The sequence below is a fragment of the Delphinus delphis genome, chromosome 17 (assembly GCF_949987515.2).
Source record: "Delphinus delphis chromosome 17, mDelDel1.2, whole genome shotgun sequence".
Lineage (NCBI taxonomy): Eukaryota > Metazoa > Chordata > Mammalia > Artiodactyla > Delphinidae > Delphinus > Delphinus delphis.
Genome location: NC_082699.1, coordinates 78,189,187 through 78,201,246, shown reverse-complemented (window position 1 = coordinate 78,201,246; position 12,060 = coordinate 78,189,187). Strand labels below are relative to the sequence as shown.

The window sequence follows — 12,060 nt, the reverse complement described above, 5'->3', positions numbered from 1 at the left end:
AGGGGGACGGTGACAGGAGACAGCAGAGGGCGCGTGGGGCGGGCCGGACCATTGGCGGCGGGTGTGCGAGGCGTCTGGAGAGGAGGGAGGCGGAGCCCCGCTGAGCCCGAGGCCAGGGCGCCGGGGTCCTGAGCTACATGACACAGCACTTGGTCTTGTGCGCGTGCGGGTCCTTGAACCGCAGTCTCTGCTTGGGCCGGTATTTTTCCAGGTAGGTGAGCTGTTTGCTGTTGATCGCTCCACGCCGCTTCCTGGGCAGACGGAACAGGGGGGATCAGGCGGGACCCGGGCTCGGCCACCTGCCCTGCCCCAGGGCCTCGAGGCACCAGAGTCCAGTGGGGCTGGAGCGGGTCCTCGTAGCCAGCAGAGCCCGTCCCGCCTCTAGGCCTTTCCCCGGGCTGCTCCTGCGGCCAGAATCACCCTTCCCCCATCACCTGCAGTCACCGCTGCGGGCCTTCGACTCACCTGGCTATCACCTCCTCCAGGCTGGCTCCCTGACCCCACCCACGAGGTCCCCGTGTCTACTTGGGTACCACCTCACCCCCAGGCCCTGGGACCCCAGAGGCCGCAGGGGTGGAGCCTGAGCATCCCGGCTGGCCGGGGTGGGGGGGGGCGGGAGTACAGGAGGGGGGAGGTGGACCTCAGGTGCCCAGGTGTGAGGGCACCTAGGGCTGCCCACCGGACGCTTCTGGAGGCCATCTGTCCCCACCCGCCCGTGACCTCAGACGTGGCCACAGACTTGCTCTGGCCAAGGAAACGTGAGCGGGGGAGGTGCAAGCCTGTGCTTCTGAGTCACCGGGCTGGGCCCAGCCCCCAGTCACGGGCCTCGGGCCTCAAGCTGGGGAACCACCAACGAGGTGGGTGCAGGAAGGGCTCCGGGGAAGGCCCGGCCCTCGCCCTGGTGCCCCTTGGATCTGCAGAGCTGCACACAGGCTCACGGAGAGAAACAGCGTGTGCCTGTGTGTGCGCGCGTGTGTGAAGGAGTGCCGGGCTCCCGAGGAGGCCTGAGCTCCCACGGGTGCACGCAGGCCTGGCTGTCTGGCTGGTAAACAAGCCTGCCTCTGGGAGAAAGGTGGCTGTGCCCTGGGAGCTGCCACTGGGGGAGCAGCACAAGAACACACACAGGCACAGAGCGTGCGTGTCTCACACACACACACGCGCACGCACACACGCACACGGCGGCTGGGCTGGGGCGGGGGCAGGCCCAGTGCAGGCCCAGGTCCTCCGCCATCCGCCCCACTGTCCCTGCTGATACCCCAAGACCCTGCACCACCAGGGCTCTTTTCCACCACCAGGAGCCCCCCACCCGAGGAGGGGGAGGGGGGGAGACCCCCATGGGGGCTGAGAAGCTGGGGCAGAGGCCCCAGGGGCCAGGGCTTCAGAAGGGCAGCTCTGAAAGACCGCTGTGCGTCAGTCGTCCCTGGGGTGTTGGGGAAGGTGGGCAGGTGCCACAGGAGGTTCCTTTCACAGAGGGGCTGGGCTGGATGGCTTCTGGGGGTCCTTCCTCTCCCAGGTAAGGAGAATGACACCCCTCATCAGGAGTGCTGGAGGCTTAAAGAGCTGTTTGCCGCAACTCCCTACACGGGCCTGCTCGTTACTCAGCGCAGCCCAGCCTGTCTGGACTGCCCCGCGCCCCAGGCTGAGGGAGCCGCAGGCCACGGAGGTGGGACCAGCCAGGCCCTCACTGAAGCCTCTCCTCACTCATACCTCCCAGCCAGGGGAGAAGGCCACACTCAGACACCAGTCATCAGTCAGGGCCAGGCGGCCTGAGCGGTACGTTGGTACCACAAAAGGAGGCTGCACTGGACCGGGGGATGCCTCAGAGGACACCCCGGGGCCAGGGGTCAGGAGTGCCCACTGGCAGGGCACTGGGCCCTGCGGGGCGGGGAGCACAGGATAAGGGCCCCCTCAACCCGGACCCCTGAGCGCTCACCACCGCCCTCCCCCACCGGCCACTCACTGTCGGATGAACTGGATGGCGTCCTCGTACTTCATCCCACTCTCGATGAGGGCCAGAGCCACGAGGACCGGAGCCCTAGAGCGGACGGCAGAACAAAATCACATCCGAGCCTCTACTCCCAAGCCCTCCCCTGACAGGCCACCTACTGAAGACACAGAGCAATGCCTTCCCCCTTGGGGCCTGAGGGCTGCCCAGACTCCCCCAGTGCCCTGCCCTCCCCTGTGGAGGGCACAGGCTCCTCCCGACCCTGCTGTGTGACCTCAGGTGAGCCAGGCAACCTCTCTGTGCCTCAGGCTCCTTGTGTGTAAATATGTTGGCGGGAGGGTTGAAGGAGGGAGAGTAAAGCGCTGGGCTTAGGTCTGGTTGTGGATAAGAGATTGACTCTTGGCTATCAACCCCACTCAGCCAGTCCCTCTGCAAACGGGGATTCCACCGCCTGGGTCCGTCAGTGAAACCCAGGCTATCTGCTGGGGGCTGGGCCTTTGTGCCTGGAGAGGGGCGGGGCTGGCAGCTCCTTCCTGCTCAAGTGCACAGTGCCAACCACAGCAGGAGGGAGCAGGGTCAGACTCTGGGAAGGACTTCCTCCCCGCCCAGGTCTGGGAACTTCCAAGGAAGGAGGTCAGCACCCACATCCGAGAGGGAGCCAGGCCACAGGGTCCCCGGGTTCAAGCCGGCTGCCCCGCCCCGCCAGCTCACCGTCCCAGGCCGGCCACGCAGTGCACAGCCACGCAGCTGCCGGGGTCGTCACAGAACTTGGTCTTCAGCAGGCTCAGCCAGTCCTCCACCACTCTGCCGGGCGGAGGCGCCCCGTCGTCAAACGGCCAGTCCTGCGGAAGGAAGCAGCCCGTGAGGGCCCTCCACACCTGAAGGTGGGGTGAGGGGCACAGGCTGGCCTGCCCACGGGCTCTCGGGAAGCACAGAGGATGTCGGGAGCCCACGAGGTGAGGGCCAGGGCACAGGGCCAGGAAGCTCCCCACTGCGAGGCTCCTCTTCATCCTCTCCGCTCCCTCAGCTGCCCTCTCCTCCAGGAAGCCTCCCCGGAACACCCTGCTCTTTTCTTCAAGGAGCCCCGGGAGCCCTACCCCCCTCCCCATCAGCCCACACTGCGATTCTGGGGTCAAAGCCTGACCCTCACCCAGCCTGAGAGGTTCTGGGTCAGGAGGCCCAAGGGGTCTGGCCCACAAACATGGTGACATGTGCCTGTCTGTGTCCCCAGCCCCCAGCACAGCTGTACAGAGCAGGCCGGGCCCAGTGAGGATGGAAGCACTTAAGTACCAGTGGAGCAGACTTAGTGCCGTTGAGTGCATCCACATGTGCCCACCAAGGCTAGGCCCCCGGGTCACCTAATCCTGTTGCCGGACTCCAGATTCAGCAACCCCTGGAGGAAACCGGTCTGCCTGGCGGCTGTAAGTCTAACTCAGATCCTTCCTGCTGCAGTGAGAGGGGTGTGAAAGGCTGCGGACTCCCTGCGCCACGGGTCGCTTTACCACGTTCACCTGGTGCCTTTCAAGCACCCGCGCTCTACAGGTGAGGAAACTGGGGTCACTCAGCAGGGAAGGGGCAGAGGCGGGACTCAGGCAGGCCCGTCTGACCCTGAGGCTCCGACCCTGCCACCACTCTCACCACGGTCGCCTGGCTCGGCGTCCTCCCCAGAGGGCTGGCCCCAGGGCTCTGGTCGAGGCACCAGGAAACCCGTGGCCCATCCCACAGGGCCTGCCGCCTAGACGCAGGTCCCCAGCACCGGGGACCAAGGAAACAGCCCCCAGGGTCCCTCCCCACTGCCTCGGTAGAGCCTCCCCAGGGGCCCGCCAGGTGCCCCCAGCCCACCCTCCCGGAGGCACCCACTGCCTGGCGACAGGGCCCCGAACGCCAGGCAGGGAGACAGAGGTGCGCCCCTGAGGCAGCCCAGACCCTTAGAGGTGAGGCCCGGGCACGAACACGGCGAGGGGGGCGCAGCAGGGTGCACGCGGAGAGGCCACGCGTGCCTGCTTCCCGGTGCGGCGCCCCAGCCCCCTGCAGCCCCGCCCCGCGCGGCAGCCTCACCACGACGGTGATGCCGTCCTTCTCCAGCGGGGCCTTGTCGTAGGTCACTTCGCACACACGCACCACGGTGGTGGCCCCGTACTTCTTCAGGTCCTGGCAGGGGAAGGAAGGCAGGGCTGAGCCGGGACTGCGGGGCTCAGGGCTGGGGACCCCCTGACTGGGCAGAAAGGTGACACCCAGCGTGAATCACCAGTGGCTCACTGACTTTCAGGCTCAGTGACTTGCCGAGGGTGGGACAGTCTTTCCTGATGCTCCTGGGGCAACTGTCCCTGGGCCCACCCAGCAGCAGGGAGGGTGTCCCCACCGACCCTCCTTGCCATCGTGGCTACCCAGCCAGGAGCCAGCTTCCTAGCACTACCTCCCTCCTCTCGGGTGCTCAGGGCCCCAGATCACATCAGCAATTTCCAGGCAAAGATCCTGGGTCCCCAGGCAGGGACAGGACACCACCAGCCCACACATGAGCCCCTGCACGGTCCCTGCGCTGGGCAGCCCTCCCAGCCAGGGTTGCAGGGACAAGTCCAGTCAAGGGGCACAGCCAGACCCCGAACCGGGGCTTTCAGAGTCTCGGCGGGGCAGGCCTCGGGGCGGGGAGGGCAGGCGCCTGCCCAGATGGCAGCCAGGAGGGAGCCAGGCCCTGCACACCAGCGGGGAAGCCCCGGGCTGCCAGGGAGAAGGTCACAGCCAGGCGTAGGGATATTTATACGCTGGGGCGGAGGGCTCCACTCCACGGGGTCCACGTGCCGGCGCTGCACCCACCCCGACCTGCTCCCAGCAGCTATTTTAGGAGCAGTGAGGAACCAGCTGCTGGACCTTGCTCATCATGCGACGGGGACACTGGACCCAGTGAGGACAGCACAGAGCTATTCTGAGAATGCGGGGAGCAGGGGGCGGTGGTGCAGGGCTCTGAGGCCAAAGGGGTACCTCAGATCCCTCTGTGCCTGCAGCCGAGGGTGCTTCCACCCAGCCCAGGGCTGAGCCCTGACCCTCATCAGACTGAGCGCTGCCCCCGGTCACACACTGAGCCCTGCCTCTAGTGACAGACTGAGCTCTGACCCTGCTCCCACACTGAGTCCTGACCCTCCAACACACACTGAGCCCTAATCCTGGTCACACCCAGCCCTGACCCTAATCACAGGCTATACGGGGGGCAGCCCTCCCCTACAGGGTCCCACCTCAACACCCAGGGTCCAGGTCCCCCAATGGCAGGGGGCCCACTGCCTCTCTCTACGGAGTTGCTGAAGTCCCCTCGTGCCCAGGCCCCTGTTCAACCATGACAAGAGCTCAAGGGAGCTTATCTCATGTTGCAGAGGGGATGGCTGGAGGTCTGAGGCCACAAAGGCCCTGCACACAGCCACAGGCTCTGCAAACAGGAAGGGGCACTACAGAGGCCAGTCTCCCGCAGGGGCCAGGTGGAGAGCCACAGGCTCTGCAGACACACCTGGCCCCATCTGCTGCGGCCACGAGCAGCGCACACCTCAACCTGCTGGCTCCCAGGGTCCGGCGGTCACTCTCTCCCGGGGCCACCTCAGACTCCCGCCCAGCCCCTCCTCACACAGATATCTGTGGCCTGAAGCCCGCAGCCGGCCTGTTCCAACCCAAGGACTCCCCCACCGCCACTCCCCACCCACCACTCCCCCACAGGTGGGCTTCCTGTGGCCTGGGCTGGCCGTGCAGCTGGCCTTCGTGCCCTGCGACCACCTGTGTCCAGGCTGTTGAAGCAGCCAGTCCTCACGTGGGGGACCTTCCCTCCTCCTTCGCTCAGCCTCCGCACAGAGGCCAAACGGCCAGCAAAGGCTCGGGACTGCGCCGGCCACAGGTGACGTCCCGAGGAGGCGAGGCCCGTTTCTCCTCCTGCCTCGGAACCTGCCTCTGTTCGTGCAGCGTGCACTCCCGCTGCCCACCCTGCAGGCCCCATTGGGCCCAGCGGATACCCCCGCAGTCCTCACACCAGCTCTGCGGGAAGGACACCCTCGGGTGCCCCCCGGGGACCCTGTAACCAGGCTGGCAGCTCCGCTCCCACGCGCAGTCCCTGGGCCGACAGCTTTGCGTCTCACCCTGCGGCCCTCGGGAGGCCCCCGGCCGCGCGGCCGGGCGTGCTGGACACTCACCGCGATGAAGCTGCTGAGGGTGGCGTTGGTGGGGTTGTGCGTGATGAGGAAGCGCATGTTCTTGTAGCTGACCTCCACGGGGGCCGGCCGGTTCATCCGCGCCATGGCTGCACCCCGAAGGCGGGGCGGCGCCCGGGACGGGGCTGCAGGCAGGGTCGGGGACGCGGGTGGGAGAAGGCCCCAGCAGCCCCCCAGAACCCAAGGAGAACGAGATCCCTGTGCTTGTCCAAGAGAGAGAAAATGCTTCTTTAAAAACCTGCCCCCCAACACCGCGCACAAATATTGTGCAAATACTTGGGAGGGGGGAGGATGCTGCCCGGATTAACGGGTGGATAATTAAAAAAGAAAACCCAAATCTTTAAAAAACGAAAGGAACGAAAGAGCCCCCGGAAGTAAAACGAACCAGTCCAAGCTCCTGTCTCTCGGAGCTGGATAATTACAAGGGGGCAAAAGCAAAAATAACGACAACCAAAAACAGTCAGCAAAGAAATCTTTAAAAAGCCCAAAGTGAGTCTGGCCGCTGCGGCCGTGGCCAGCGCTGTCCTGTCGCTGGGGACGCCCCGTCTGCATCCGTGGACAGGTCGACGGCCGCCTTCACTCAAAGGCCCCAAACCCCCAAGGACCAAAGGAAGAATGAACTCGAACTGAACCAACGGGGCGGCCTTGGGGTGGGAGCAGGCGGCTGTGACACGGGGCCTCCGTCACGTTACCCCATCGGGGTACGGCGAGTCCTGGAAGGGGGCAGGGGGCTCAGGCGGCAGAGCCGGCCCCGGGCCGGGCGGCGGGGGCCGTGGGCGGGCGAGGGCAATGGTGAGGGCCGGAGGCGTGGGGTCTCAGCAGCAGGCGCGGCAGCAATGCTGGCCGCAGCGGCGCTCAGAGTGGCCCTCTGAGGCTCTCTCCATAAATCCCAGGCTGGTCAGCGGCAGGCAGCGTCTGGGGAGGAGGGGAGAAGAAGAAATGAAAAGGGAAGGGGTCCCCGGGCGCCCCACCTCCCAGGAGGGGTCCCAGCCAGTGCTTCTCCCGGGCCCTGCTACAAGGCCGCGCCGAGCGAGCCACCCTCCCTGGGCCTTGGTTTCCCCATCTGGGAGCACAAGGAAGGACGGCTCCTGCTAGGGCTGACCCAGGGCCCTGAGGTGACAGGACAGCCACCAGGACAGGGCAGAGAGGGACAGAGGGAGGGACACACCCCTCCCCCGGGAGCGTGCTGAACCCCGACACACGGATTTCAGGGCAGTCTGTGGTAACAGAGGCCCAGCCCCCATCCCCTGAGCCCGGGCACCCCAGGATGTCCACCCCCGCCCCGGGACAGTCACCCCCTCCTCTGCAGAACGCCAGCCTCTGTGGCATTTCCAAGCCCACACTGCTCTGGGCCAGCCGGTCCTCCGGGAAAGGGGCTCAGGTGCAGAGGCCCAGGCGCCAGAGCACAGTGGGCTGAGGGTGTGGCAGCCTCACTCACAGCCATGCACCACCTTACGCATCTCTCAAGGGCTCCCCAGGGAAACCTCCGGCTCTGGTCAGCCTCTGCCCTGGGCCACCGTCCACCACTCGCCCACAGGGCTGGCCACGCACCGGAGGTAAACAAGCGGCTCTGCCCTCCAGCAGCTCGGAGAAGCGGGGACAGACCACAGGGGCCAAATGGCCAGGATCGGCCACCAGGTGCTTGCCAAGATGGTAACAGTGCAGGTGGCCAGGAGCGGGGTCCCGCTGTGACAGCGCCTCAAGGAGGGATGCTGCTGGGCCACAGAGACGGCCGTCAAGCACCTCATGCCTGTCTCTCACTCTCTAGGCCCCAAAGGGCCAGGGCCAGGGGCCTCAGCAGGAGCACCCAGCCAGCCTCACTCCCGCACAGACGGGCTGGGAGGACTTGGGCACATCACTGGCCTCAGTTTCCCCATCTGTACAGTGAGGGGCCAAACGAGATGCTGTCAAGGTCCCTCCGGCACAATCCAGTGGTCAGCAGACGCCCCTGGCCACGGGGCTTGGCCCAATCCCACCTGCTCACCCGGCAGGTCCTCCATCCCCCGCGGCAGACAACTCTTACCTCTGCCCCGCCCAGCACCCCGTTCCCCAGCTACCCACCAGGCCGGCTGGGCCCCTGGAACCTCAACCTGGGTGCAGACAGGGCCCGCAGCTGGGACCCAGACGCGGTGGAGGGCCTCCAGCGCCGCTCCCAGGCTCACACTCTGCTCCGTGCCTTGTCTAGGAGGGTTATGCGGGCATCCCCGGGGAGGGGGCAAAAGACAGGGAGAAGGGATCCCGCACCCCCCCAGAGCGAGCTTCGCTCCCAGTACAGGCAAGGAAGGAGCCAGCCGCGGGCGCCCTGAGCAGCACACAAACACCTGCCCCTCCTGGGCCGCGGGCTGTTCCTGTGTGCGTGCGTGTTTACCAGGAAGCCACAGGACTACAGGCCTCTCCAAGGGCCTGACCCGCCACCTCACCGCGCATAGCTGCTGGACACCTGGGGAGACCCCGGGGGCAAGGGCACATGGCCTGGCTCTTCTGCCAGTGTCCCTGGACGGCCCTCAGAGCTGAGGGCCCAGAGCCACACCACACTGCTGCCCACGTGAGCCTCAAGGGTCACCCGTCCGCAGGGGTCGGGGGCCCGGCCCTAGCTAGAACGGGGTCAGGGTCTGGGCCGAGGCTGAACCAAGACCACTGCCCAGGCCGGGTCGGGCTCTAGCCACACACCCCACTTGTCTCCTCCATGTCTAGGGCCCACACCCCCAGGTGAGAGCAAAGCAGTGAAAGCCCCCTTTCCTGCCCCAGGCAGCCAGGCCTGCGGCTCAACCAGGCCTGCGGCCTCCCCCCAGGGAGGGGCCCTCCCTCCTAACCACACCCCCTCGGTGAGGTCACTGAGCAGGCCCCCAGGCAGGGCTGACCCAAGTCCACCAGCCACTGCTCCTGGCCGCCACCCACCATGATGCGGGAGCCCTTCTGGGAGCCCAAGGCCCCTCCCTCTGGCCTTCCTACCACCGGCCCCACGTCACTGCTGGGCTGGGACCCCAGCGGCCTCCACCCGGGCCGGCTCTGAGCCCTCTGCTATTTCCAGGCCCGTTAGGGGAGGCCCCATCCTGGCCCCTGTTTGCAGATGAATAAACCAGCCAGGGAGAGCTGGAGGGCCTTCTCTGGGCCCTGACCAAGCCAGGCCCCGGGAAGTGCTCCCCGCAGGCGTTCTCAATCGCAAGTCCAGGAGGCTCACTCGCGGTGGCACAGCTGGTTGAGAAGCTGGAGCTTGCAGAGGGCTTCAGAGAGCGCCAGCCTCTCTGCACCCCGGACCCTGTATGATCTTGGGGGGAGGCTGGAGGACCACGGCTCAGTGGGGTCCCAGGAGAGCTAAGGAGAGGGGGGGTTATGGGAGCACCGTGGGCGGGGCTGGGACCAGTGGGCTGGCGCCCTGGGCGCAGGCATCCTGTCCCGCGGTGTTCGAGCAGCAGGGCGAGGGGGCGGGGGGGGGGGGGGGGGGGGGGGAAGACGGGCAGGGGAGGCTGGTTCCGAGGGATACGGCCCCCTCCCCGGGGCGGGGCTGGGGTCCTCCCGGCAGGGCCCCCGCCCTAGCGCGCCCCGGCTCACCGGCGCGCAGGCGTCCCGCCTCCACCGCCTCCATTCGCGCGAGGCCGGGCAGGGCCAGGACGCGGTGGGTGAGACCCAGTGCGCGGGGCGCGCCGGCCTCCCCACGGATGCTCCGCGGCCAGGCTGCCGGGGGGCTATTTATAGCGCCCAGGCATCACGTGGGCGGCGTGGCCGGTGACCGGCGAGCGACCCGGCTTGTAGTGGCTCCCACACCTGCCGCCTAAATATAACCACGACCCGGCCCCGCGCAGGGGCAAACAAAGGGGCGGCGGAGGGCCGAGCCGGGAGAGGAAACGCCGCGGAGGAAAGGGAAACGCAAGGGCGGAGGCGCTGCTCGCGCACCCCGCCTTCCTCCCGCCGGGCTCGGCGCCCTCCTGAACCCTCTGGGGCTCCCCATGGCCTTCCTTCTCCAAGGAAGGATTCGCTCTGCGGAGAGGGGGCGGCGCCAGGTCGTGAGGAGCTCAGCATGGAGCCAGGCTCCTGGCGGGACCGCAGCACAGGCCAAGGCCCAGAGGGCGAGCTCCCTACGTTGCAAATGGGAAGGAGGGTGCCTGTGGCCCAGGTGGGTTCCCGAGGGTGACACCCACAGGATGGTGGCCCACCACCTGGTCTGGCCCTGAAGCCCTCCTGCTCCAGCCTCAGACCCGGGGACCCCTCCACTGTGTGCCCCCTTCGTGGCCCTGGCAGCTCCTGCCAGACGCTGCTGTCCCTCACTGAATCCTCACCACATCCCTGGGCGGGCGCTGGCACCCCGCCCCCCCGCCCCCCCCCCCGCGTAGGCAGGTGAGGAAACCGAAGCACCCGGACACACAGGGAGCGGTCTCCACATCCCGGCTCATCCTCCAATGCTCAGTGCAGACGCCCCCTCCCCAGGAGGCCCTCTGTGATGGGAAGCCCTCCCTGGGTCTGGGCCTGCCCCGCCCAGCAGGGTCCTGGCTTCACCTCCTGGAAGCACCATGTCAGGAACACGAATGCTCCCCAGCCTGTGAGCCCCGAGAGTGCAGCCTGGCGCCTCAGTCAACCCTGTACCTGCCCCGGCCCCGGCAGAGGCCCTCGGAAGGGGGTGGAGCAGGGTGGGGAGAGCCCCCAGCACACAGGGTCCCCAGAGGCCTTGCCTCGCTGGGAACCCGGCTCTGAGCCCAGCTCCCAGACAGCCAGCCTGGCCCCTGCAATCATCGGTCAGCACCGCAGGGGCGGGGTGGGAGGAACTGGCCAGGGGCCCAGCCCAGAGCACGGCCCCCTCCCAGGCTCTCCCCACACACATACCCAGAGAGTGTCAGCTATGCCGGGACCCGCACTCTTCCCACCCTCAGCCGGGCAAGCAGGCAGAGGAGGTGAGGATAGGACAGCTGTGTACGGGGCAGGAAGGCCCGCCGGAGCCCCTCCCAGCCTAGCCAGGTGGCCTGCCCACCGGCTCACAGCAAGGGCTCCTCCACCCGGAACCAAGGTGGGCTCGGGCCAGAACTCCCAGTCCAGTGCTCTTAGGTCCCCACTTCCAGCAGCCTCTTCCTAAAGACCAGCTGTGGGAGCTCAGGGCCCCACCACTCTCCCACCTGGACCACTTTCTGAGAGTCTGTCCCCTCAGACACCATGCTGGACACTGCATCCCATGAACAAGACACGTCGGCCACACTGTATTAATAAAACAGCAGCTCAGAGGGTTCGAGGGGCTTTGCCCAAGGAAACAGAAGAACCAAAGCTGGACTGTTTTGCTGGGCCCCAGAGACCCTGCTCATCCTGACCCTGGCCCTCTGGGAGAGAGGAGCCCCGGGCAAGCTGCTTCTGCCGCCCCACACTGCATCCTCGTCCGTGCAAGGTGAGAGGTCCCACCGAGCTCTGTGACACTGCACCCAGGACCCAGAGCCCACCGTGCTGCCGAGGCTGCAAACCTGTCCACCCTCGCCTGGGGCACCTGCTGCAGCTGGCACCGTCCCAAGCCCTTCAGAGAAGTCTATTTTTATCAAGGCAGGAGCCGTTCCTGGAACCCTCCCAGATGAGCCCAAGTCCACAGGCTGCTCGGGGGCCGGGAGGGGAGACCCCACAGGCCGAGTCCATGCTGATCCCCCAAGAAACCTTGCCAGAACCCTCCTGCCTCTGGACCCGTGGCACCGAGGGTCCAGCCCTATCACTGACCAAGCTCCACCGCCTCCTCTCCCACCCACCCCGCCTCCCTGCAGCCACACGCCCTTCGGAGCAGAGAGTCCTGGCCCCAGGGTAGGTGTGTCCTGAAGGAGGAGGGGTTCAGAGGCTGTCCACTCCACCCACCTCCAGCACAGGGCCTGGCACCAGGAGGGCTCCCCACTTGTTGTGGAAGGAACAAGTGACCCAACGTTCTGGGCAGAGGTCCAGATCCGGGAGCCATCCAGAACCCATCACAGG

The 12,060-nt window shown here is 66.9% G+C and overlaps 1 protein-coding gene across 2 annotated transcripts in view; it reads right to left on the bottom strand.

Annotated features, from left to right (window-relative positions):
* The window catches only part of PTP4A3 (protein tyrosine phosphatase 4A3), a 34,019-nt gene continuing 21,959 nt past the window's right edge, over positions 1 to 12,060 (bottom strand). The window contains exons 1-6 of one of the 2 annotated variants that reach the window (XM_060035321.1): positions 9,682 to 9,777; positions 6,112 to 7,044; positions 4,004 to 4,096; positions 2,657 to 2,787; positions 1,961 to 2,035; positions 1 to 251 (exon numbers count right to left, since the gene is read on the bottom strand). In XM_060035321.1, coding sequence (XP_059891304.1) covers positions 134 to 251; positions 1,961 to 2,035; positions 2,657 to 2,787; positions 4,004 to 4,096; positions 6,112 to 6,216 — 522 coding nt within the window. In that variant the 5' untranslated portion in view covers positions 6,217 to 7,044; positions 9,682 to 9,777 and the 3' untranslated portion in view covers positions 1 to 133. Of the gene's footprint in view, positions 252 to 1,960; positions 2,036 to 2,656; positions 2,788 to 4,003; positions 4,097 to 6,111; positions 7,045 to 9,681; positions 9,778 to 12,060 lie in introns of those variants that run through there. The other variant, XM_060035320.1, reaches the window with a different exon arrangement.